Source organism: Pholis gunnellus, assembly GCF_910591455.1.
Source record: "Pholis gunnellus genome assembly, chromosome: 23".
Classification (NCBI taxonomy): Eukaryota; Metazoa; Chordata; class Actinopteri; order Perciformes; family Pholidae; genus Pholis; species Pholis gunnellus.
In genome coordinates this window covers 1344585-1371710 of record NC_136550.1, presented here as the reverse complement: position 1 = coordinate 1371710, position 27126 = coordinate 1344585, and the positions used below count along the sequence as shown (strand labels likewise).

At 40.1% G+C, this 27126-nt stretch overlaps 2 protein-coding genes across 2 annotated transcripts; both read left to right on the top strand.

Moving 5' to 3' along the window:
* Positions 1 to 7418: 7418 nt before the first annotated feature.
* On the top strand, positions 7419 to 13897 carry ppm1ka (protein phosphatase, Mg2+/Mn2+ dependent 1Ka). Its single transcript, XM_079184823.1, has 9 exons — positions 7419 to 7534; positions 9112 to 9216; positions 9881 to 10057; positions 10484 to 10656; positions 10736 to 10833; positions 11305 to 11470; positions 11877 to 12021; positions 12104 to 12238; positions 12682 to 13897. The coding sequence occupies exons 2-9, from the start codon at positions 9148 to 9150 to the stop codon at positions 12811 to 12813; spliced, it is 1095 nt and encodes a 364-aa protein (XP_079040949.1). The 5' UTR covers positions 7419 to 7534; positions 9112 to 9147; the 3' UTR covers positions 12814 to 13897.
* A 1854-nt stretch (positions 13898 to 15751) lies between these two features.
* Positions 15752 to 26223, top strand: LOC306714715 (arfaptin-1-like). The gene is made up of 7 exons (XM_079184827.1): positions 15752 to 15874; positions 18019 to 18109; positions 21640 to 21828; positions 21915 to 22136; positions 22295 to 22452; positions 22859 to 23033; positions 23192 to 26223. The coding sequence occupies exons 2-7, from the start codon at positions 18053 to 18055 to the stop codon at positions 23345 to 23347; spliced, it is 957 nt and encodes a 318-aa protein (XP_079040953.1). The 5' UTR covers positions 15752 to 15874; positions 18019 to 18052; the 3' UTR covers positions 23348 to 26223.
* The last annotated feature ends 903 nt before the right edge of the window (positions 26224 to 27126 follow it).

Below are 27126 nucleotides of genomic sequence, written 5' to 3'. Positions count from 1 at the left end.
CATCAAGTCTGTCTTAAACAGTAAAACTTAGCTGAGGTTATAAAATCTCATTGTTGCTTCATTGCAATTGAACTCTTTGATTGTTATTTTTTACCGTAACAGTCTTTTTTTATTATTTTTAATTTAGTTTTTAAGCAAAATGTTGAATTCATCCTTTTTTTATGAATAAAGATATGAGATAAAATAAGATACAACTTTATTTATTCAGAGGGAAATGGTTGCAGAACAAAGTGGGAAAGAGTGCAAATATATAGAGTGCTAATAAACAAAATATACAAAATATGCACGTGCCAAAGTAAACAGAGTTTATACAAATGAACAGGTAGACGGTAGGATGCATATCCAAGCAGAGCAGCAAAGGGATGAAATATTAGGAGGAGACAGGAAGAGGAAAAAGGGGGGGGGTTTTAATAAAAGGGGGAGGCGACGATGAAGAGGAGGAAGGATGAAAAGGGTTTGAGGAATCAGAAGAAGAAACAGAAGAGAGGGAAGAGAACGGCCGAAGGCTTAAAAAATAAAAACAGAAGAAGAAGAAGAGGAAAAGGGAGGAGAGAAAACATGATGATCTCCTCCTCCTTTCATTTATTCATGAAGGCCTCCTCTGTTAAAGCAGCGAGGAGAGAGGGAGCGTAGTCAGCAGGAGGTCGTCAGACACGATGGGATTTAGGATTCGGTTCTCCCTGAATGGGTATGTAGAGCGTTTAAATAACTAGTTTAAAATATCTATGCTATTACTGATTAAAACCGATTTGTAGTATTTACCATACATTTTTTGTGATTATTAATATTACATTCCTATCAATCCTATAATATTGTAATTTTCTATATTTATGTTTCGTGTTTTAATTACATTTTCTCTCTCATTATTAAATATGAATTATTTATAATTATTTATGTTATGCACCAATACAGCAAAGCAAATTCCTTGTACGTAAAAAAAACTATGTACGTCTCATTATATTTCCCAGTGGTGGAAAGTAAAATACTTATTTGAGGTACTTGTGCTTTACTTGAGTATTTCTATTTTATGCTACTTTATACATATCTATCTATCGACATATCAGAGACAAATATTGCACTTTTTACTTCAGGTACTCTTTGCTGATTAAGATATTTGAATAATAACATTTGGTATGCTTTTATGATATGATGCAGTACTGTATATTTCCACTAGTATATATCTATTGAATATCTAAAATTGTCTCCACATTGATGAACTACAACGTTAATACTCTTGTGTGTATTTCTCAGTCATAAAAACTGACATCAAGAATATTTTGCTTGTACTTTTACTTAATGAATATTTTGAATTCAAGACGTTGACTTGTAGTATTTTTAGACCCTGGTATAGTTTTACTGAAGTAAAAGATTTGAATTTTTCTTACACTACAGATATTTCTCTTATCAATATGAAATGTTGTATAGATTTAAATAAATGGATGTGTGCATTCAGTCAAATCAGATTCATTTGTGCGGCTCAAAATATCAATGTGTGTTAAAGGGCTTTACAGTTTGTCCAGTAATCAGTCAGCTTTTTGGTTTAGACCAGGAAGAACGTGTGTTACGTTACTGACATTCAACACAACTAGTCATGAATGTGAATGTTTCAGGCACAGCAGGAAGATCTGATCCCCAGAGGATTCATCGGTGTGTCAGAAGAAATAGTCCCTTTTTATTGAGCTGATATTTAGCAGCCAGGAAAATATATTTAAAGGATTAACTTTTTGTTTTCTTCCATGATTTCAACCATAATAATATAAGATGGCTTCAGAATAGACTCTACTATTGGTACCATGACAGAGGGATGAATACCAAACGCACCATTTTCTACTGGTTTGATGAATGGTTTGGGAACTATGTTTGACTTGTTTTGATTATCTGTTTCTCCATCTGTGCAATCAGGTGCTGACCTTCGACTGCCAAATTCTTCTTATAACATTCTGACGTAAAAAAAACATGGAAACGTCCCCAAATATTTCTAAACGCGGGACGGATGACGTCCAATCAGAAGGCCCAATTCCAGAGGAGGATGAGCTTGCAAATGAGCTTGCAAATGCCCTCGGCAACGCAGATCCCAACGCCAACTGGGGGGCGGAGCCTAACTTCAACCTCAACCTCACTCTGACTACGCCGAGAAGCCCCCGCCCAACCACGGAGACCTCGAAGCCGCACGGTGGGAACAAAAAGGATGATGGGAATAAAGGAGGCGGGGCAAAGGGAGCAGCAAGCACCCTGACAACCCCTGTGACATCGCCGGGGGAAAGAGACGATCCATGGCGACTAAAAAGCAAAATTCCAGCTGTTTCTCTCTCACCAACAGCCGAGGCGTCGGTGAACAGCAGAGGCGAGCAAAGGCTGAAATCCCCAAACCCCAAACGTACTTCTACACTCGGCACCAAGACGCACAGCAACATGGCGGCGAGTCCAAAACCCCACCGGGGGGAAGAAACAACCATCGCTGGCGGCCCCAGAATGACCGAAAGAGTCAAACCGCAAGTACATAGAACGGAACCTGCAAGCGCCTCAAACCCCAAACCAAATATTGCACCGACAACTGGATTGACAACAAAGACTACAAACAAAATAACAGTTGCCCCAAAAACAGAAACACACAGAAAAGAACTTAGCCTCGAGACACAGTCGCCAAAAACTCTACACCTTCCCGTATGCCTGAACGTCCACAACCCGAAAGGTGATTCAAACGTTATCAGTCCAAAACCTGCCAATCGAACCCCAACAATATCAACCAAAACCCCAAAACAAGACTCAGGAAGCACCAGACATGACTCAAGAACTCCCATTTCTGAGACGCCCCCTGTAGAACCAAAATCACCAAATCAGAGGACTGAAACGGCACTGCTCAGCATCAAGACTCCTCAAACAAGTTCTCTGAGCCCCAAACCACCCACACAGAGGAAAGCTTCAGGGACCAGAAACCGTAACGCATCGGGGTCCAAGGAGAATCTTGATGGTAAAGATTCAAGTGCTGGTTCTGGATCCAAAACCAGTTCCAAATCCAGTTCAAATTCCAAAGCCGTGGACAGTCTGGATTCTAAAAAAGGCTCAGATTTTAAAGCCAGTCCCAACTCTAAAACAGCAATGGGGTCCAAAGATAGTCTGGATTCTAAAAGCGGTTCCGCTTCCAAAACCAGTTGGGGCTCAAAGGACAGCTTAGACTCCAAAACTAGATCCAATTCCAAAGCCAGTCCCAATTGGAAGTCCGGTTTCGGTTCTGGAGATAGCCTTGATTCTAAAACCTTAATTGAAATCAAACCAAGTAAAACCAGTCCAGATTTTAAGACAGTTGTGGGTTCTAAATCTGGCATGGGGTCGAAAGACAACCTTGATCCTAAAACTTGGAGTCCATCAGACTCTAAATACAGTTTCAATCATAAAACTAGTCCAAGTTTTAAACCACCTTCTGAGTTGAATCTCAGCTCTAATTCTGGTGTCCTTTCCAGTTCTAAACCCAGTTCATCTTCTAAACCTTCTCTGCTGGTCTCTGGCTCTAACATGGACCTTGTTGGATCTGTCTCCCCATCGTCACCTAGAACTGGTCTATCGGGGTCCAAAGACAACAACCTCAAGGCTGCAAGCTCCAGTGCTAAACTCAGTCCAGATCCTAAAGCTAAAGGTTCAGATTCTTCTAAGCCTGGACCAGTTCGGTCGAGCTCAAAGTCAACTCTGGCAGATTTGTCTCCCTCTTTGACGCTCTCTCCTCGACCAAGTCCAGCAAGTCGAAGTCCTGGGTCAGGTCTTGGCAAAACTCTTGGTTCTGGTCCGGCTGGACCACACAGAGAGTTTGTGAGGAGTCCTGGTTCAGCTCCAAGTAATTACATGCATTACATTTTCCTTAAGAAATAAGAAACTTTGGAATATATTTTTTTTAAAGTCTGTTTTCTAACTTGTGTCTTGCTTTGCAGGTTCTGGTGTGATCTCAGGCCTGCTGGCTCCTCGGGCCACCTCCAGCCCCAAAACCAAAACCACTGTTGCCGTAACAATGACTAGAAGATCCACGCCAGAGCCTGCAGCAGTTGCATCTGTTACTGTGGAAACAAACACCAGCAGGACACCCCATAATACCAGTCTAACTCGGGGTCTCAACTGTGACTCTACCACCAAGACATCGGCGAAAACAGCTGTTGCCGACGAGGAAGAACATTTGAAACCGCCGGAAACCAAAGTGACAGCTGCAGGAGGGCCGGTGGTATCCCAGGGGGCCGTGCGAGGGGCAGATGTGACTGACAACACAAGGTGGTTGCCAGGAGACAAGAGGATACCACGCGCCCTGCAGAGCAAACCAAGTCACCTGGGAGACGCAAATGCCACCACCGCTGGTGTGGAGAGCAAGGAGGAAGAGAAGAAGAAGCAGGAGCAGGGTAAAAAGAAAGATGGCGGAGGGACTCCTTTACTCCGTCCGAGCTCCAAGACGGTGAGGGAGACGGCGACCATGACCGACCCCAGTGAGAGGCTTCTTTGTCAGGGAGGGGAGCGGAGAGAGGTGGGCGTCCAAGTGGAGTCGGACGTGGTCGAACGCTCGGCTTCCACCGGCTCCAGCCTGCACGGGGGCGCTCCCTCTTCCTCCCTGACTTCCTCCCCCATCTGTCAGTCAGCTACCTCGCCAACGATGCCGTCGCTGTGCTGCGTCCCCGCCGGGCAGCCGTCCTTCCAGCACGTCTGCAAGATCGACATCGAGCTTTGCCGGCAATCGTCGCTTCCCTCCGTTGGCGGTGCTGACAGGGCGAGTTCCCTGTCAGCATGTTTGTGTACGTACAGCTTCCAGCAGAGCCCCGCCCTCAAGCCGGAGCCACGGCCCGGACAAAACCGAGACGCGAGTGCTGACAGCATCTGGGAAGAGGAGGAGGAAGTAGTGATGGAGCAAAACAACAAGGAAGAGGAAGGGGAAAGGGCGGTTATGCCGCAGGAGGTGGTGTGGGACAAACAGGGGAGGACGTGGGAGGTGTATGGCGCCGCGGTGGACATGGAGTCCCTCGGCACGGCGATCCAATCCCACCTGGAGTCAAAGATTCGGGAGCAGAAGAAGCACATCCGGACTCTGAGGAAGTCCGTCTGCTCCACCGGCAGCCTCACAGAGCACAGGATGAAGAAGAGGAAGAAGAAGACGAGAGGGGGGATTCTGGGATGCTGCGGGAAGTCGCCCGCTGTGGTGGACTGAGTCCAGAAAAACCCTTCATATACCAGAAAACAAGTGTTCACATTTAACAGCCCTTACCTCTTCACATTATGTCTGCCTGCGTGTATTTATACGTTGATTACTTCAAAAAGAGTAACCTTTTGTGCACACAAAACATTACACTCTATGTAGCTAAAATAACATTCATGCAAACTTTCATGGTCTCTTATCTTTTGATTTATGTTTTTTTAATGATCAAATGTGGAAGGCAACACCATTTTTCATGTGACAACAGCAGGGGTTACAATTAATAACCTAAAACTTCTAGTTTTTGACGTGGAGCCGAGCGGACAGCCGCTCTCGACTCCTCACTGGTGGTAAATATTTCATCCACTTCCCGTCTTTTAACGGAACGCCGCACAAAACCACTCAAGCACCCGGGAAGCCTGAATGTGTGTGTGTGTGTGTGAGAGAAAGTGTTGAATTGTTTGACGGGAAGCACTTCCTCTATTCTCCATTCTTTTCCTTTTTTCATCTTTTGTCCTTCAAAGTCTTTTCCCTTCCTTTTCTTTTGCTTTCCTTTTTGTCCATTTCTAGTCCTTTCATTTCCTGTCTTGTAATTTCCCTCTCTCTTTCTTTTCCTTTCTTATCTTTTCCTTTTCAGTATTTTCCTTTAATTTCTTGCCTTGTACTTTACTGTTTTGTTTTTCTTTTCCTTTCTTTTCCTCCTCACCCATTGCCTTTCATTTGATTTATTTTCTCTTTTCCGTCTGTTCTTTCCTTTACTTTTCATTTCATGTCTTTCTTGCTCCCTTTCCTCTTGCTCCTTTCCTTTCCTATCTTTCTTGCCTTATTCCTTTTTCTTTCTTTCCTTTCCTTCCTCCCCTCTCGGGTCACTTCACACTTCAGTCAATAGACATTTATTAATGCAGGAGCAGGATTCTGCTGACGAGGCGACACAAACACAACGTTTTCCTGCTTTATTAATGTACTATTTTGTTTTTCTTGCATGCTCACGTGAAACACCAACCTAAACCTACATCATATTTTAAATACTTGTTTCTTTGTCTGCGGGGAGTTCAAGTTCTCAAACCAGTACAGCATATTCACTTTTAGTGAGCTCCTCTGTGTTTCCTATGTCCTCGATTCACACACATTTCCTCCCCTCGTCTAACTTTCTCTCCGTTATCACTGCAGTGGAGTCATGTTGTTGATGGTTCTCTGAATTATTCAGAAACATTAAAGTCACGCTCATGTTAACAACAAGAGTCTCTCCGCCATGTTTTATTCAGTCTGTGCCGCAGAGACACTGAGCTCACACAGACCTCAGTGTGATGCTTTATATACACACAAAATCCTAAATATATGAGCAACGGTCTGCTGAACAGAAATAATAAACCTCACCGTAGAATGCTGTTCTGGACCAATCAGAATCGAGCTAATATTTAGTGGAGTAAAAAATACAATATTTTGAGTACAAGTACAAAGTAAGTGTTGGATAAAACTGAAAATACTTAAGGTTACAATGAGGAACTTTCATTTTGTGTTGATTTTGGCGGTCCGTGTGGACAAAAGTAGTTGTTTCTGTAAATTCTCTATTTTTTGTATTTTCTATCATATTGTAAGTAGAATTTTAATCTCAACGTATCATTAACATTCTTCTACCGAAATTATTTTTAATTATATTCTAAATTATGTTATAAATACATTTTTAAGATGATTTGGTAAACCTCTTGAAGATGCTAAATGTGCTCATGCATTAGCATTGATGTGCTCCGTTTGTCTAAGAATAAATAAAATGGCCTGAGATAGACTATTACACATTCTGAATAGTTAAACGTGTGATATTTAGATAGTGCTGGAAAAAAAAGATAAAATATTAAGTTTAATATAAAAAAAAATAATGTGAATGGCACCAATTCAGCGGAATGGCCCATTTTCTCTCTGAACTGTAGTAGCCTAGAAAGTTGTATGACAAGAAAGGACACAAGTACCTCAAAATTGTACTTAAGTGCAGTACTTGAGTAAATGTACTTAGTAACATTCCACCACTGGACTTCACTAGAGTTTGTTTTACTTTAAATATAACAAAATGGAGGAGAAGGGGAGAGAGAGGTCTCCATTCCTTCTCCTTGATCTGGGTTCCCGCCAAAAATACAGACACACCCCCTCCGCCGAACAGTGACGTCGGCACTGTGCTCGGATTCTGATTGGACGGCAGCGGCTCAGTTTCAGTGCCCTCGAGCCGAGCCCCCCTCCCCTCCCCCCGATCTCAACAGCCGCAGCGCGAGGGAGACTTGACGTCAACTGCTGGAGCTGAAGGACACCTGTTGCCACGGAAACGGGACCGGCGGGAAAAGAGAAAAAGAAAAAAAAACGCCAATAAAAGAAAAGCAGAAGGTGAGTTTATGTAGCCGCCATTTTGACTTTGTTGTCCTTTTAAAACAGCAGTGTTTTAAAAGAAATAATGGCTTAAAAGTTAGTTTAAAGTGTATTTATTATTTTATTTCTATAATACTCCTACAATAATCTACTCATGGTACTTTTGCTATACATATACAGTATATTATATAATATATAGAGATATGTATGTTTATTTTGTTATTTATTTTCTGCAGTATCTCAATGCCGTAGAATTAATTTGTAGTTTTAGTTCCATCTAATGTTACTTTAAATAAAAGAATATAATATATATATATTATATATATGATTGATCGGCATGAATTCCATTTAAAAATATGCTCAATACAAAAAAATTCAAACCAGCAGATCCTTAATTGTTATATGTGGTATGTGGGTCAGTGTGTAACCCTATCACTACTCATGTGCGTTGTTGTGTTTTGTCAACACCAACAGGTCACATGTGCCTCAGTGTGTACGAACTGTTCGGACCATAAAGGTCACTTCACACTGATTACGTGTTCTTAACCCTCTCTGACGTGTGTTTCCTGGCTTTAAATACAGATCCATCAGCAGTTGGTGAAGCAATACGCGTTGTATTAGTATTGATTACCAGCACGGGTTTATTTACGGGGTAAAAGGTAAAGACTTTGCACCTGAGAACAGGGAAATGGCGTAAAGGTGACAGTAGTGGAAAATAACTCACTGGAGTACTGTTCTCAAGTACAGTTTTGATTTAGTCGTACTTTACTTGAGTATTTCTATTTCCTGCTACTTTATACTTCTACTCCACTACATCTCAGAGGGAAAGATATTGCTTTTTACTCCACTATAATTATCTGATAACTTAAGTTACTTTCACAAATGTAGTTATATATTTATAATATATCGTATTATTTATTTTTATAAGATAAATTAAGGGGGATATTCTCAAGTAAGCTTGGTGTAAAGGTGTTAAAATGAACCCATCCTTCAAAATAAAAGCTCCAGAAACCAAATAACCTGCAGAGAAAATCTTCCTAGTTCTTCAGATGAATAAACTTTATAAATAAACTTTAAAAAGCCTCTTGGATCAACTGGAAGATGCATCGTCACAGAGCTGAAAACACAACATCAGATATAATAGTAAAACTCTGGCTCTTATTCCTAAATTCTGGTATACTTTAAGACAAGTTCGTCACCGTTAAAGAGAGTTAAGACTTTAACATGTCGTTAAACTTCTGTCACACCAGCTGAAGGGAAACTTTAAACCTGTCGGCCTGCAACAGTCCAACATACTGTAGAATCTATTTATACACAGAAACCTGAAGGACTGTTGCGAAACCTGAGAACTGGACCTTTAACTGCACAATGAATACTTTTATATCTGTCTGATATTACTTTTACTGAAGTAAGGTTTGGAATACAGGACTTTTACTTGCAGTAGAGTATTTCCACCACTGATTGAACGCAAGGATTTGCCGCTTTTCTCTGTTTCATATCGTTAACATATCTTTTGGGTTCAGGACAAAACAAGTACTTTTGAAGATGTGATTCTGAGCTCTGTTTCCTGCGACTACATTATATTTGTGTTTCAGAATCCCGCTGCTCGTCCAGGCGTTTCCTTCACAGTCATGTCATCTCCAGTTCTGCTCAATCTGCTGCGATGTGGTCGCTCCACCGTCAGACAAAGCTTCCTCACCGTACGAGAAACCTACATTCAAGTACTTTAGTACAACTTTGACATACTTCTACTTGAGTATTGAGCATTTTGTGCCACTTCATACTTCTACTTATACTCTCAGAGGGAAATATTGCACTTAACTGTGTTTATTTGATACAAATCGTTACTTTTTACATATAAATGTTTGTTTGTTTTTGTCTTTAAGGAGACTTTAAAAGTATGTCTTATCTTATGATATCCGATATGAGGTACGCAACTTATAGTTGCATAAAGAACATATATGATATATATACTACTAATCTACCCAGTAGTACACAAAGTATGAACAACATTAAAATAATCTTACATAAAGACAGAATGATGAAATGTTCTATAAAAACACTTTGAAAGGAGCCATTCTGCATAATGAGTATTTTTCCTTTTGATATTCTTTGTACATTTTGTTGACAATACTTATAGTATCAGTACTTTACTAATGAAGCCTTTGTAGCCCGTGGTACTTTTTATTTTTACTAAAGTATTACTTCTTCCACCACGGAACATCGCCCACGCTCACCTTATTTATGTTACATCGTTTTAGGCAATTGTCACTCAACTACCACCATTTAATATTCAGAACATTCAAAACATTAACCTGACTTTAATATCATCGATAGTTAACCGTCTGATTGGTCGCCCTGCAGGTGGGCGGGGCTTTGTTCGGGGGGGCGGGCGTGCGGCGGGTCAGCGGGTCGACTCGCTTCGACAGCGACGGCAGCGGCCGGCCGGTCACCTGGGACTCATTCGGTATCTGGGACAACAGGATAGAAGAACCGGTACTGCTGCCCTCCAGCATCAGATATGGAAAACCAATTCCACAGGTAACTATGGACGGATGGATGATGAATGGATGAAGAGATGGATGAACGAGTGAGCAGATCAATATATAGAGACAATGATGGATTAAAGGGTGAATAGATGAGTAAATGGATAAAATAATAGATACATTAATGGATTAAATGATGAATGGATGGAAGGGTGGAAGGATGGATCAAGTATGAATGGATTGATGGATGGATGAATGATGGATGGATGGGTGGATGGATGGATGGGTGGATGGGTGGGTGGGTGGATGGATGCAAGGATGGATCAAGTATGAATGGATTGATGGATGGATGAATGATGGATGGTGGACGGATGGATGATGGACGGATGGATTGATTATATGAATGAATGAATGGATAGATGCATTATATGAATACGTGTATGAATAGATGAACAGCGGCTGACCTGATGAACCCTCTCAGGTCAGTCTGTCCCGGGTCGGCAGTGCTTCTGTTTTGGGTCTCAGGAAGCAGAACGAGGATCGTCTCCGTGTCGCCCGTATCCATGACAACCTGCTGTACTTTGCCGTGTTCGACGGTCACGGCGGTCCGCACGCCGCCGACTACTGTTACACCTTCATGGAGAAGTTCATCAGGTTAGATATCTGTACGATAATATTAATAACACGACATTTAAACTGTTACACTTTAAATCATGAGAGTGTTTTTGAACAGAGACGCTCTGGAGGACGAGGACGACCTGGAGAAAGTTCTGAAGAAAGCCTTTTTAGACGTTGACAAGGCTCTATTCAAACACCTCAGATACAACAACGGTGAGACACACACACACACACACACACACACACACAAGTACGCTATAGTAATACGTTTTATGAGTACATGCTGTATTTACTACTTGACAAGACGCTGGACAGCAACAACAACCAGGACAGATTTGTTTAAATTTAAATTTCTCTGCAAATTATTCCTTTAGATATAGAATGTAAATCAGAAAGAGAAAACTTGATTTAATTTTATGTATTTATTTATTTTCCGGGTACAGTGCACATTGATCAACATTTCAGTTTCATAAAATAATAAAAGTGAAACCACTTTATTAAACATGACAATATTCTTAGATAATATATCCATCATAATACTTTACCAACAAACAAACAAAAAAAGAAAAATTCAAAAGTACTGAGTATGTAATACTACAAAATCAATGCCAATGCTAAATACTACATTGTCATTGAACTTCCATCCCTCCTTCTTCCTCCCTCTTCCTCCATCTTCCTCTTCAGCCTCCTTCCTGACAGCCGGCACTACGGCGACGGTTGCTCTGCTACGTGACGGTGTGGAGCTGGTGGTCGGTAGCGCCGGCGACAGTCGAGCGTTGCTGTGCAGGAAGGGAGGAGCCAACAAGCTCACCAAAGACCACACACCTGACCGCAAGGAGGAGCGACACAGGTACACACTGAGACTGGTACTATGACTTCTATCACTAGTACTAGTACTGTGACTACTAGTACTACAGTGCTTTAATAATATGTGTGCAGACCCAATATATTATAAGATCATCACATGTTTGTAGCATCGCTGGCCTGTGAGAACCTTGTATCTCCAAGAGGCTTATTTAGCTTAAGAAGTGGGAGGATTTTAGTAAAAACTACAGTATTTATCTCTGAGATATAATAATAATAATTATTATTATTATTATGGATGGTATTTAAAAACAACAATATATGAGAATATAAAATAAAAATATAATTAATAGAGAAAGAAGTCGGATGTACTGGAGGAGAATTTGGAAGTAGCGGGAAATTACTCAAGTAAAGTGCAAGTATACTTGAGTAAATGTACTTTGTGTGTTCAGGATCCAGAGGTTTGGCGGCTTCGTGACGTGGAACAGCGTCGGTGAGGCCAACGTTAACGGCCGGCTCGCCATGTCGCGCAGCATCGGAGACTTCCACCTGAAGGCCAGCGGGGTCATCGCAGAGCCGGACACCCGGCGACTCAACGTGAGTCCCCAAAAAACACATTCAACGTTTACACATTCAACGACGGGTTAAAGATCATATGTGAGGATCCTGGTCTCTGCAGGTCCAGCACGCCAACGACTCCTTCCTGGCTCTGACCACCGACGGCATCAACTTCCTGCTGAGCGACCAGGAGATCTGTGATGTCATCAACCAGTGCCAAGACCCCACAGAGGCCGCTGACGTCATCGCTCAGCAGGTACCGGAGACGTTTTCATCCAAATGAAGCACAAATTTAGCTGAAAATAATGTCTACATCCATCAGAATATTAGGAGGTGGTTGTTCAAGATCAACAGTAGAAAGGAGGAAGCTACAGTTTCCGCTCGTTAGTGTCTTTTCAAAATAAACGTCAGTGGAAATGTACAGAGTTCCAATAATATCTCACTAGTGAGTCCAAAGCTTCATGTCTTAAAGCTGCATTCTCTCTAATGTCCACCAGGGGGCGACTCCTCTGGTTGTATAGACGTCTATGAGAAAATGACTCTACTTCTCTCTTGATTTATTACCTCAGTAAACATTGTAAACATGAGTTTATGGTCTCAATCTCTAGTTTCAAGTCTTCTTCAATACAGCATGATGTTCATTTAGTAAATGATGGTCCATTTAGAGTTAAACAGACCATAAATAATTATTTTTTTTAGGCGCTGCAGTACGGCTCGGAGGACAACGCCACCATCATCGTGGTCCCGTTCGGAGCCTGGGGGAAACACCAGAGCTCCACCGCCGTCTACAGCATGAGCCGAACCTTCAGCTCAAGTGGGAGATGGGCGTAGACGACACACACACACACACACAAACACACACACACACACACTAAACGTCACGATTACGTCATTAATATCCTCAAAATGAGCCAAATGATCTGTGAAACCCCCTAAATTCACGCTTTGGGGCTTTATTGTTGACTTTAGTGTTTTAATATGTTGTACATACTGAGAGGTTTGTTTGTGTCTTTGTTTGTTTATCTGCATTCTTTAAATGTTCAACATTTTGTGACATTGTGAAGATTTGCTGAGAAATTTTACGTCAAAATTCCCAAATTTTGGACTGTTCGGGCACAAAGAAAGGTTAGATTTGAGTTTTTATGTTTATGAAATTACTTTTTTAAGTTGGTGAGCTAAATCATAACACACGTAAAAGATCAAATTCAGCAATTTAATGTAAGAAATAACCAAAATAAACATCACATGTGACAATAAAAGCCAAAGTAAAAGCTGCCAATAACTGTTTATTGTTCGGTAATGTTTTATTTCTATGACTGTTCACAGAGCTTTGCTGTAAAAGAGCTTGTAGCCAAATGTGCCTTTGTAAAATAATCAAAGAAAAATGTTCCTATTCTGCAAAATTATCTTTTTATTTCCTCAAATGTGTGCTTTGTTTTGTTAAAATCTGCATGTTTTTCTCCTCAGGCCTCTAAAAGTCTTTAAAATTGAACATACGAGCAGAAATTAAAGAGTACATATAGTACACAAACCACCAATGACGAGTTTTTACGGCCCGAATTTGGGCCAATGTAGTTTTAATAGAAACAATTCTAAATTTCTGAGTCATAAATTCGCAATAAAAAAAGTCACAGATTTGCGTCTTTGGTGCAGAGGTTGATCCAGACGTTTAAAGTGACAAAAAAACTCTGTTTTTGAGAGTTTTCTGAGTATTTTCTCAGATATTATATTATATTCTGGACTTTGAGAGGCCTGAGGAGGAAAACATTTCTAGATTTTAACTAGAAGAAAGATCAAACGTTGTCTTGTGTCCGAGTGTTTTCTGAATCCTCCACCAGCTCCAGATGTTGACCTCTGATCTGACCTCTGACCCCTGACCTCTGTGGAGATTCTCTGGACGAATAAAGTCTGACAAGTTCAACTTCTCTGTTTCTGCTGTTGACTCTTTTTAAACAGCCAGCGCACTAAGTACATTTAGTCAAGTACTTTTACTTAAGTAGCTTTGTGAGGTACTTTTACTGGTAACAGAGTATTTTTACAGTGTGGTATTAGTAAAGTATATCTCACAGTACAGCAGGTACTTCATCTGTGACAGTATTCATCTAAATTTGTTACAAAAATCTGCTGATTTCCTTCTCAGATGACCAGCAGGAATCTGTGTGACAAGCGTTCAGGTGTCAATAACACACACACACACACACACAGACACACACACACACAGACACACACACACTAGAACTTGACCCAGAAAACCGTGTGACCGCCTACGTGTGTGTTGACCTTCATGGAATGTGTGTGTGCGTGTGTGTGTGTGTGTGTATTGGTATCAAATGACATATTTAAAGCTCAGAAATGAATACATTGGTTTTATTCCTGGTGTTTATTTTATTTTTATATATTTATATACATATATACACATATATATGTGTATATATATGTATATTGATATACATATATATCCTTCACACTTGGCGGGTGTGTTGCCGGTGACCAGACAACGTGCCGTGTCAAATTTGGTGCAATTTGGACACATGACATTTTCAATATGAATAAACTTTAAATAAACAAATATACAAACAAACAGCATTCTGTGCAGCAGAGGGGGCGGGGCTTCAGGGCTCTGCAGACTTTAAACTCTAACATTTTGCAGTATCATTTACAAAGAGCTCGTACAGATTGGGACCATTTAGTGCCAATAACACAAGCTTATTGTGTCTGTTAGTCCCGCCCACTCTGACATGATTGTGACATGCAGAAGTTGGACTATTATTATCTGTGAGGACATTAAAAAGTGACATTAATATGTGGACTCAAAAGATGCTAATGAGCTCTCTGTTGTCCAACAATGCAATGCAAAAAACTAACGGAAGAGACAGAAAGATATAAAAGTGTTGAGAGTGTTTTATCTTTGGACAAAGACTTTTCAAAGTTTAATTCAAAATTAATCCGAAACAGTGAAATGCATCAGATATTTAAGGCTGTCAATAAGAGTGTGATGTGTCACCAGCGCCCTCTGGAGGCGTTGATGTTCAGTACACCTCGTTTTAAATATTAGATAGATAGATACACTTTATTTTCAGACTCAGGGTCCAGATAGACAAATAAATAAAATGACATACACAACAATAAAAGTACAAAGGCCTAGCAATTACACTCATAACTTTAAAACAAGCAGAAAGAAAGAAGAAACAACAAAACATCTTTAATTACATCATTAATTAAATATGTTTCATTACCTCTTATGTTTTGATTATTATGTTTTTATTGTTTACTTACATAGTTAATATAGACATTAAAAGCAACACATTAATAACTTTAATAGTTTTCCTTATTAGTGCAGAAGTTCTTTATTGGAAATGTATAGCGTGTATTTGCATATTTATCATTAAATATGATGAGGTTTTCCATCTTATTTCTTTAGTATTTTACTCTAACCAAGATATATTTTGTATTCTTTTCAAATTTTAAATATTTTATTATTTGTCCGTCAATTTTGAGGTACTTGTACATTCTGCTGATAGTACTTTTACTGAAATAACATGTACTTGTAAATTAGTTTTTGTACTATCCAAGTACTTCTTACACAACAGATTATAACATTAAAGTTTTATACTTTATATTTTTCTATAACAATTTTAACTTGAAATAACTTCCTGTTACTTCCTGTGGTTATCACCGCCCATCCGGTATGCACCGCGACGACAAATCGAGCGCCCTCTGATAAACAAACGGCTAGAAAACACTTCCGGGTGTCTGAGACTCTTCCTCGCTTTAACTTGTTAACTTTTAAACGGAGTCTGGTTTGTTTTGTCACTTTTAAGAATGAAGAGTTAACAGAGAAGATAAACTGACGGTTTGAAGAAGAAAGAAGTTTGTTTTTAACGCTGTGAAGGTAAAAAAAAAACGTTTAAATGTTTGTTTTTAGCCGGTTACACCTCATTAAAGGTAGTTAAACACCGTTTATTTACCTTTAACGAGCTGAAACTGGTTATTAAGTCATTTATTAACACTTCTTTACGTGTAGAAATAGTTTAAATAGCAGCAGAGTTTACCTGGCTCTTAAGGGAACACAAAGTATTTGGTAATGTCAACTTAAAAACAACAACAAGCTAAACTTTTACCACTTTATTAGGTACAACCAACCTAACTTAATGCACCGTATGGTCACTTTAGAGGCTGTGGAAAGTAACTAAGTACATTTACCTATACTATACTGTACTCATTTGAGGTACTTCTACTCCACTACATCTCAGAGGTACATATCGTACTTTTTACTGTACTACATCTCAGAGGTACTTATTGTACTTTTTACTGTACTACATCTCCGAAGTAAATATTGTACTTTTTACTCCACTACATCTCAGAGGTACATATTGTACTTTTTACTCCACTACATCTCAGAGGTAGATATTGTACTTTTTTACTACCTTTTATCAGACAGAATTAGTTACTTTAATATGGATTTAAAAAGCGTCATGAAAACAAACTGAATTCAGGCTCCACATGCATAAAACAAACAGGAAGTTAAAGAGACTTTAATATGTTACAGCAGAGTTTACTCACTTTGTTGTGAGCAGAAGTTACATTTATCTTCCTGTAGATAAGCAGAAGTACAGCAGTGATGAGCAGATTTTAATATTTAAAGTAGTTTCCCTCATATCTTCATGTACACAGATCAAACTCACAGTATGTCAAACCTTTACTGTTTTTTAAAGCAGATGTAAAATAGTCATCTGTATATTTTACTTGAAGAGATCAAAGCTCAACCTTTTCTTTATATGTTACTCATCAATACACTTTAGAGGAGTTTGTACTTTGTACTTACTGTAAATGAAGTTGTATTTATTACATCTGACAGGAAAGAGGTTAAGTTGTAAACATTGACTCTTATTTATTCACAGCGCCGCCGATACAGCCTAAAATGTGAGTCTATGCGGCGGTCTAATATCACGTTATTACACTTATTTAACATGATTTTTGTTAGGGACTGATTTTCAGTAAAAAATATGCGATCTGGAGATCAACTTTAGTGTTTTCTATTCGCTGATTCTAATTATGCTGCTCAGAGTTATTACAGTAACTGCTAACGGAGCTAACGGCTAACGTACATTCAGCTACATTATGGTGCGTTCAAGCTCCAGACAGTAAAAAAATACTTTGTTAAAAATAAAATATAAAGTTTAAAAAAATACTGTTCTATTTTGTTAAAAATGTAAAAATATAAAGTAAAAAAAAGACAGTTTTGTTTTAATTTGTAAAAAAAATTAAATAAAAAAAATTATAGCATTTATATCAAATCCAAGGTTGGTGGTACACAGTTAATAATATATATATATATATATTTTAGTTTTTAACGCACTGGGATCAGATTGGTACTCAGCCGAGACACAAATTCATGTATCAGAATTTAAAATGCAATCAAAACATCTCTAATAATTTCCACCTGTTGCTGCCAGAAGTTAAGGTACTCTCATTAAGTCAACAGTCAGTCCAGGCGGTTAAAACATAAACACACATCATGTTACAGGAGACGGAGGTAAAATAACGGGAAAGAAAAGACCTCTTCAGTCACAGTCTGTGTTTAAAACATGTTTTACCCTTTAAGACTTTTATTTTGGCGATCCACGCTGCATTATTAGGCAATGTTTGGCCTCCATACAGAGATAGATGACAGGAAGCTGAGCGTCTGCTGTGCTTTAATAGAAGTTTAATAGAGTTTAATGAAGCAGACCTCCTGTAATGTGATGTCAGAGTTGTGTACTTCTACCTTTTCACCACTAGGTGTCACTGTCTGACATTACTTTATCTTCAGCTCAGCTCTAGACCAACATGTAATAAATATAAATACATGTATACAAGGTTACATTTATAATATAATAAACAAAGAGATAACCTCTTTGTAGTACCACGATATTTTCAAGGCAGTGAAAATGAACATTGTTCGAAATGAAACCACCGATATAACAACACAAATCTAAACATCTTTATACATAAAGTTTATAACATCACAATTTATTCTCCTGTTTTTATCTGCAGGAGGAAGTGGAAGAGGAGAAGTGGGAGGAGTCAGATGATGGAGGAGGCGGAGCCGAGCGAATGCGTCACAGAGGAGGAGACTCCTCCGAGGGTGAGATGTTAATATATTGTTTATAATCTGCAAAATGCAAGAAAATAAATAAATGTATGAATAAATAAAAATGCCTAATAATAAATAAACGAGACAACTGATATATAGATGAGTTTATTATAGTTCAATAAATAAATACATGTGAATATGCCTATGTAATAAATATATGAATCAATATATGAATCAATATAGTTTAATACATAATAATATATATATATCATTTTTAAAGGACTACTTTGAAATGTATTTCTGGAGACTTTTATTTTGTAATGCCACATTTATTTCCCATCTGTTCAAATTAGTTTTTATCTGAAAAATTCTGACTAAAATCATAGAAAACATGATTGAAACACAATGTTTTGATCAGTAATAACACAAAACATCATCATCATCATCATCATCATGTGTTTAACAAAATGCAGTTCATCTCATCCAGCTGTGAACTATTTGTAACATCTGCTTCAACTCAACAGAGCACAGAATTCCACTTTAATAAGTTTCATCTCTTTATTTTAAGACTAATTAATATACATTTTTTGTACCAGAACCTAGTTTCTTCTTCTTCTTCTTCTTCTTCTTCTTCTTCTTCTTCTTCTTCTTCTTCTTCTTCTTCTTCTTCTTCTTCTCTCCCTTTAATCATCTCAGGACCCCTCACATTTGTCCGGTGACCCTTTAAGGGGCCTGACCCCCTGGGTTGGGAACCAAACTTCACTCTATAAGGTGGTTTATAAACTAGCTCCACTTACAGCTACTAGAACGTAAAATATAACATATAATTCCCATAACAAGTGCTTGTACTCGTGATACTTTGTGTAGATCTTGGTTGTAATACTTGTGTACTACAGTCACATGTTAAATACATAACATGTGTATAAATATATGTACACTCACACGGTTGCAGGCTGTTGCTCGTTAACATTACTAACTCATAATTTGTGTTATCAGTGTGCTACACAAACAGACGTGTGTTGGATGTATTTCTTCTTTACAGATTTATTCCTCACACATTCGCACGTTATGCAGCCAGCCGGATAAAAGAAAAGGGATCAGCTTCCACAATGTTATCGGGCGGTTGTGGCGGCAACAAAAGCCATCCGGCGTGATAAATGGTGACAGTGAAGGGGATTGTGTGACGGCCATTGTTGTGGTTAATGGTGATGACGTGATGGAGGTTAGCGGGAGTGGTGAGCAGGTGACTCACCTGCGTGCAGAGCAGCAATGAAGAGAAGGTTTATCTTAATCAATGTGGATTATTTTTTAAGCACATAGATATCATGTAACTATTTTATTCTGGTTGCCGCCGGAGTAAATCTTGGTCTATGTCCGTCACCATCTTGGTTTTTGTCCGTCACCATCTTGGTTTTTGTCCGTCACCATCTTGGTTTTTGTCCGTCACCATCTTGGTTTTTGTCCGTCACCATCTTGGTTTTTGTCCGTCGCCATCTTGGTTTTGTCCGTCGCCATGTTGGTTTTTGTCCGTCGCCATGTTGGTTTTTGTCCGTTACCATCTTGTTTTTTGTCCGTCACCATCTTGGTTTTGGGCTGTCTTTGACACGGACAACTCCCAGACCAGACAACACCGTGATAGAGACCTGTCAATCACTGTGTAGCCCCGCCCCTAAAGCATCCCCTGCTTTATGGTCTGTGTGACTCTAAATGGACCATCATTTACTAAATGAACATCATGCTGTATTGAAGAAGACTTGAAACTAGAGATTGAGACCATAAACTCATGTTTACAATGTTTACTGAGGTAATAAATCAAGAGAGAAGTAGAGTCATTTTCTCATAGACTTCTATACAACCAGAGGAGTCGCCCCCTGGTGGACACTAGAGAGAATGCAGCTTTAACACATGAAGCTTTGGCTTCAGTTTACAGAACCGGAGGTTTGCGCCTGATTTCCCTCCCTACTCCCTCCCTAGTTAAAATATTAACTGATTAATACAAGATAAGTTGTTTTTAAAGTGAATTGTCCCTTTAAGAGCTCATAGAAGGAACCAGAAGCCCACCTGTCACACAGCAGCTTCTCTAACCTTTGGATAGAGCTGTGTGTGTGTGTGTGTGTGTGTGTGTGTGTGTGAGAGTGTGTGTGTGTGTGTGTGTGTGTGTGTGTGTGTGTGTGTGTGTGTGTGTGTGTGTGTGTGTGTGTGTGTGTGTGTGTGTGTGTGTGTGTGTGTGTGTGTGTGTGTGTGTGTGTGAGAGAGAGAGAGAGACTTGCTTTGCGTCACTACATGCCTTGCTGTCTCTTCAATGCGACACAACAGCTTTGAGTCAAATTCCTCCGACCCGGTGAGCCCTCCACAGGTGTGTGTGTGTGTGTGTGTGTGTGTGTGTGTGTGTGTGTGTGTGTGTGTGTGTGTGTGTGTGTGTGTGTGTGTGTGTGTGTGTGTGTGTGTGTGTGTGTGTGTGTGTGTGTGTGTGTGTGTGTGTGTGTTTTCTAAAAAAACATTTGCCTGAACATCACTTCCTGGGAAGAAAATGAAAACATGGAGGACGTCTTCCAGTGTTGACATTTGTTTTTGTAATCTCCGTTAATCGCAGTTGACAACCGTAGTGTGTGTGTTAGAGTGTGTGTGTGTGTGTGTGTGTGTGTGTGTGTGTGTGTGTCGTTACCTCTCATCTGCGTCAGGTGACCATTTCCTGACTCTCGAGCGTTCCAGTGACCTCTGACCTCCTCTGCCGGCTGCCAATCACGGCAGGGAGCCATCATCTCCGTGGCAACCTCACAACCTTTTGATCTGGGTTCTGATTGGCCTCCCGATAAGCTCCGGGTTCCCACGGTGATCCTTACGATGTGTCGTCACGGCTCTTTGATTTCCTGACCTCTGACCTCTCTACTGTCGGTTTACTGTTCTAGGAACCGAGGCTGCTTTCAAACACAGTCCGAAAATGTGCAACTTTCTCCTCGTTTGCGTGTTTGTTGAGGTGATTGTGGGCAGCAGCAGACGGGGTAGGAAGAGTGGGAATTGAACCTGCAACCTCGCTGTCAAAACCAGCTTCTCCAGCCTTTAATTCAACTGGGAGAAAATGAGTTAAAGTGAAGTTCACCGGTCCTCAAGTTTGGGTTTGATCCCAAACAGACCTGTGAAACATGTGGCTTCCACAGAGCTAAACGTTCTACATGTTTCAGTTAAACGTGTGTCAGAAAACAAGCATTTTAAAAGTCAGACCGAACAAAGCATGAACTCTTTTTACAATTCAGCATCATTATTTAGTTGTTTCTGCATCCTTGTTGTCCGTTTATTGCAATTAAATTAAAGTTTATTTTGGGTTCCTACAGCTGTAGTAAACAGCTGACGTGTGGTTTGATAGATATATTGATGTATCCAACATCTCTGGATGATGTCATGATTTTAAACCCTCCAATCACGAGCTGCTCTGTTGTTAATGGCCTCAACGTCTTGGAGCTGATTGGACGCCCTGTAACCTCCATCAACCCAGAGCCGTGCACTCCGCTGTGGGACTAGAACAAGCATCTGACCTCCTTCTACACCTTTTTTTTTTTAATATATATATTTTTTTATAACAGGAAGCAAACAATAACTGCAACCACACAGACGGCGATGTCACTTCCTGTCCAGCTGAGACTCCAGACGAGGCTCCAGGCCTTCCAGCGACGTCACAGAAACCAGGACCTGTGGTGGTTCAAGGCAACGCCAAGAACCCGGCCAGCGAGAAGCTGGAGAGAGTCCGCAAGTGGAGCATCACCACCTACAAGGTGAGAGGGATCCAGACTGTCAGGTGATCAATAACTGATCGGATTGATCGATAACATCTCCCTCCCTCTCTCTCTCTCTCCTGCAGTGCACTCGACAGGCTCTGTCGGAGAAGCTGGGTCGGGGGTCCCGTACGGTGGACCTGGACCTGGAGCGTCGCCTCGAGCTGCTCAAAGACGACCGGCAGCGCTACGACGGCGTGACCAAGCTGGCCCAGACGCTGGCCAATCAGCTCGCTCAGTTCTCGGTTACCCAGAAGACCCTGGGGGACACCTTTGCCGACCTCAGCCTCAAGACGCCGACGCTGCATGTGAGTCCTACAGCTGTTCGATAAACCCCTCCCCCGATTCGTTTTTTTGTTTTTATTCTCTGTGCTTTATTGTGTGTTTCTTGGTTAGCTTGTAGCATCTTAGCACAGCTTCAGACACCAGGCCTCCGTGAGTCAGCTGGTGTCTCTCTTCCTGTCAGGTGGAGTTCGGCGTGAACGCCGAAGCTCAGAGGTTCCTGTCGAAGAGCAGCGAGACCCTGACGGCGTCCATCAACGCCTTCACGTCCGACATGAACACTCTGGTCAACAAAACCATGGAGGACACCATGGTCAACGCCAAGCAGTACGAGGCCGCCAGGTGGGTGGAAAACACACTTCCTGTTTCGTGTCAGCCGGTCGGATCGGCCAGTCACGCCTGTGTTTATCATCATTGGACTGTCAAACACGGAGACATCATATGAAGAAGTAAACCACACCTAGCGCAAGGAAGGTTTGGGGTTTCAGAAAGCAGCAAGGCATTCTGGGAAATGTAGGGATTTTTATAGTAGCATGAGGGATGACGTTGTAAGGCATTCTGGGAAATGTAGGAAATTGTCTTGAACTTTAAATTCAGCTGTTACCTGTAGATCTTTGGTTCACAACCACTGGCTCTTAGACCAGTAAAGAGACACTAAACAACTGCCACAAGAACCAGTACGACCTGGATGATTATCTGACTCTGCACATGTAAAACATGCAGCTAAGCGTCTCCTAACTTCTCTCAGGATCGAGTACGACGCGTACCGAGTGGACCTGGAGGAGCTGAACCTGGGACCCCGGGACGCTGTCACTCTGCCCAAACTGGAGCTGGCCCAGAGAGACTTCCAGAGCCAGAGGGACCGGTACCAGAGGATCAGAGAGGACCTGTCCGTCAAAGTCAAGCTGCTGGGGGAGAACAAGGTGAGAGGAGCCGAGGGAGGAAGGGAGAGTCGGCATCTCATCCTGCATGAGTTGTGATTTTTGTCTTTATTCGAGAGTCGAATAATTGATGTTTGTTATTGTAAAAATGACATCATGGGATTGATACTTAATATTTGACGTTGACTTTCCGTCTGCAGGTGAAAGTCCTTCACAACCATCTGTGGCTGCTCCACAGCTCCGTGGCCGCTCACAGTTTATCGTGTCACAGCTTCCTGCAGCAAAACGTCCGGCGGGTGGCCGAACACCAGAACGACCCCGGTGCGGACGCCCCCTCCTGGCTGGAGGAGAGTTGACACGACCACTTAACGGATGTTTTGGGGATTAACGGACTAGAAATGCTCGGGTGGAAGTGACTATTTGGGAGAGTTAGGCAGTTTATTTACAGCAGAGCTTGTGGGTTTGGGATGGATTTCTAACCTCTGGAACACTGAGTGAGTTTGAGGATTTAGAGGGAAGTTAATTATCTTGGATGTTGTTGGTCTCCTGCTTAGAAAAGTTGGGATTTCAACACTCCAGGTCTTAGTTTGAACTTTGTAAATGATATCTAGGACAACAATTTGTCTTTCCTATACAATCACAGACGTATAGTTCTTGTGACCTGCTTAACAGAGACATATACACCCCTCTTGGATTTCTTGCCTCTGTCTCAGAGTGTTGGGGAGTAAATCCATAATCCTCTGAGAGGCACTAAGCCTTTCTTTGAACTTCTGTAAAAATCCTCAGCCACTGCAGTCAGAAACTCAGAGCGACTAGAAGTGCCTCAACACCACTGCTGGAAAACAGCTGCTCTTTTCCTTTAGTGGTAACGATCCACCACTCCTGTCACCTCCTATAGGTGGTTCCGTTTTTGGATCTGGGTCCTCAACTACAACCAAATACCTGGACTCTTATTGAATCTTTTGTCTCTTCGCGTTTTGTTTTTAATAAGCTTCTAATTTTTAAGCCAGCGCCGTCGTCTCTCTTAGCGGTTAAAATGACAAACGGTTGCCAGATGATATGAAGCTGTATTTAATTAAAGTTGATGCCAGAAGTTATGAAGTAAACTTGCCTGTTTTCTTGTTAATGTGTTGTCTGCAAGCCAGTGTTTGTTGTTGGCCAGAGATTTATTTGTGAGGTAAAAGAAGCACATCTTAGTATTTGTACTGTCGCGTCACAAAGCCAACAAAACGTTTTTGTAACATTAAACCGTTGTTACAAATGCTGAACCCAAATTATATTTGATGAACAGATTTGAAACTGGATTCAGATTTGATGAAACGTTGTCCAACCTCAACTCCTCGTTGTGGAAAGATTTGGACATTTGATTGATGGTCATCTGTCAACTTAACTTGCCACAGATTTAGTTTAATCAGCACTTCTCTGGTTGGTTGCTGCTCATTTCCTCCTCTGGTTTACATGAAAAGAAACTCAACAACCTCTTGAGACCAATACGTTGTGACAAACCAAAAGAGTGTGTCAGTATGCTGATGATGTTGCCTTGTTCGTTGGTTATGAAAAGTTGGTTGTAGCCAATCTTTCAGGCAATGTTTCGTCCGTAACCATTTACGTTTATGGGAAGATTTGGATGGTTTATTGGTGGCCATCTGTCAACTTAACTTACCAGACACAGATCTAGTTTTAGTCTTGTTGATTGATGGTCGTTTCCTCCTCTGGTTTACATAAAAAGATGCTCAACAATGTGTAGAGAACAATAATTTGTGACGGGACAAAAGAGTGTGTCAGTATGTTGATGATGTTGCCTTGTTCGTTGGTAAAGACGGGGGTTGTTGTGGTTAATATTTAAGGCAACGTTTCATCATTAGCCAAAGTTTTAGTGTTTATTTACTGGCTGTCACATGAACATTTGGTTGGTTGATTGATGATCGTCTGTCAACTTAACAGCCACAGATTTAGTTTCAGAAGGACTTGTTTTGTTGGTTGATGGTCAACAACGTAAAGAGATCAATCATTTGCGACTAGCCAAGACAATGTTGCAGTATGTCGACGATGTTGCCTTGTTTGTTGGTGAAGAAAAGTTGGTTGTAGACGTTTTAACAGAAGCCAAAGTTTTAGTGTTTTTTCTTGTCTGTCCGATCTAACAATGTGAGATCTTTTTAAGTTTAAACCTCAACCACAACTTCCGATATGTTTTTGGATCCACTCATCTAAAATAGCGTCCAACACGTTGGTACTTCTCAATGTACTCCAGTTACATTCTAGTTTACTTTTAATTATTTAATCACACAGCTTCACAATAAGAAACCAAATAAGTGGCCAGTTTCGTGCATTCATTTTCTAGAAATGTACCATTTTCGTTCACTTATTTCCTTGTTTATTTGTAAAGAAAGGCTACTGAAAGCGGAATTATTAGCCATCGTTTAAGTTTAAACCAATATACTTATATATATATATCACTTTTTCACACTATGCAATTGTGTTGAATGTTAGCCCTGAATTAGAGATTTCTATTTAGTTTAGTTTAAAAGACTGAATACATGTGCTGCCTTTTGTTGTTGTTTATTTCCTTCTGATTGAGACCAAATCGTTTGCAGACTCCGCTGTTCATCCTGATGACCATGTGGTGGACAAAATAACAGAAACATCTTTGATTTGTGGTGAATTTTAAGGCAGTGTTCAATTAAAACGTTGCTGTTATTTTGACCACCTTCTGAGTTTCCTTTGCACTCTTTGTACTCTATCCAAAGCATCCTCTGCCTTAAACGTTTCCTGTTATACTGAATAATGAACCGACTCCTTTCACACCGTTAAGTTGACATGTGCGAGTGTGTTTTTGTTTGTGTCATCGTACCTCAGACCCGACGACAACAACTATGCAACAACTGTTGGTGCGGTTTGTGCAATAATGTCTCCAAAACCTCGCCTTAAAAAACTGACCTGAACTGAATTGAATACCGTCCTGAAGGGAAATTCCGTTGTTGTTGTTGTTGTTGTGATTCAGTGTCGCTGTTCTTTCCTCCAACAGACTGATCTCATGCTCGTAACAAACATTTCAAGAAATCCTCAGAGCAAGACCTTCTATCTTCTAACAGACCAAAGAAATAAAGGGTTAAAGGGGAATTTTCTTTTTCTCTATGAAGTATAAATTACAAAAAAAGGACCAAAATGTACTTTAACTGTTTTAATCTTGTTGGAAATGTTTGTATGTAACAGCAAAATAAATGTAATGAAAGCAAAACTATGTCTGTCTTTTTCTTTGTCTAAACAAAACCAACTTACTAGAATTAAATCTTCAGTATTTCGGGTGCTTCCCAGAAACACACAGTTTAGTATTTACCTTCCTCTCCACAGTAGTCTTCACTTTGCTTTTCTCACTTTCTTTGGCAGTAAAGATGGATTTTAAGGAGTGATTTATTTAAAAGAAATTAAAATTGCATGAGTAATAGTTATCATATGTGGTACAAACAAAATAATACTAATGAAGAAAATAATCTGCTTTTATTTAAGTAAGATTTTAATTGCAGTACTTTTACTTGTATGGTAGTAGTTTCTAGTAGTTTTAGTGTGGTATTAGTACTTTTTACTTGGTCAGAAATCTTCTCTGACAGAACTGGATTCCTTTCAAGTTAAAGAGTATAAAATATATTTCCTTATTAACAATAAACATCAAGACAAACATTTAAACACACATATAGGTGATATAGTATCATTTAGTATTTGTTCAGGAACTACAGGAAACAACCAGGAAGTATATCAGAGGTTATGTATTAAGTGATGAACACGTTGATGAATCACTACTTATAATCCATTAATATATATCTATATTTATTATTCTGATGTGGGCCATTCATAATAAGTACCTTTACTTTGGATATAAGTGTATTTCAGACAATACTTTTAGACTTCTTACATGTAACAGTCTTTCTACATTGTAGTATTGCTGCTTTTACTTAAGTACAAGACCTGAGTACACACCAGGATACACTCACTCTTTTTACTTTTTTAACTGCTTAAATTAAAAATGTTGTGGAGTATTTGTTACTAGTTTTTGAAGTACTGTTTTGTGTCTTGATGCTAGCTAGCGGCAGTTGGTTCCAACATTTTGTTTATAATATCTCAACAACTATTCATTGTT

Coding starts and splice junctions, on each gene's coding strand:
- ppm1ka (XM_079184823.1), top strand. CDS start 9,148: ATGTCATCTCCAGTTCTGCTCAATCTGCTGCGATGTGGTCGCTCCACC. Junction 10,058..10,483: donor ATGGAAAACCAATTCCACAG/GTAACTATGGAC, acceptor GAACCCTCTCAG/GTCAGTCTGTCCCGGGTCGG. Junction 10,834..11,304: donor ACACCTCAGATACAACAACG/GTGAGACACACA, acceptor CTTCCTCTTCAG/CCTCCTTCCTGACAGCCGGC.
- LOC306714715 (XM_079184827.1), top strand. CDS start 18,053: ATGATGGAGGAGGCGGAGCCGAGCGAATGCGTCACAGAGGAGGAGACT. Junction 22,137..22,294: donor TCAAGACGCCGACGCTGCAT/GTGAGTCCTACA, acceptor TCTTCCTGTCAG/GTGGAGTTCGGCGTGAACGC. Junction 22,453..22,858: donor AAGCAGTACGAGGCCGCCAG/GTGGGTGGAAAA, acceptor AACTTCTCTCAG/GATCGAGTACGACGCGTACC.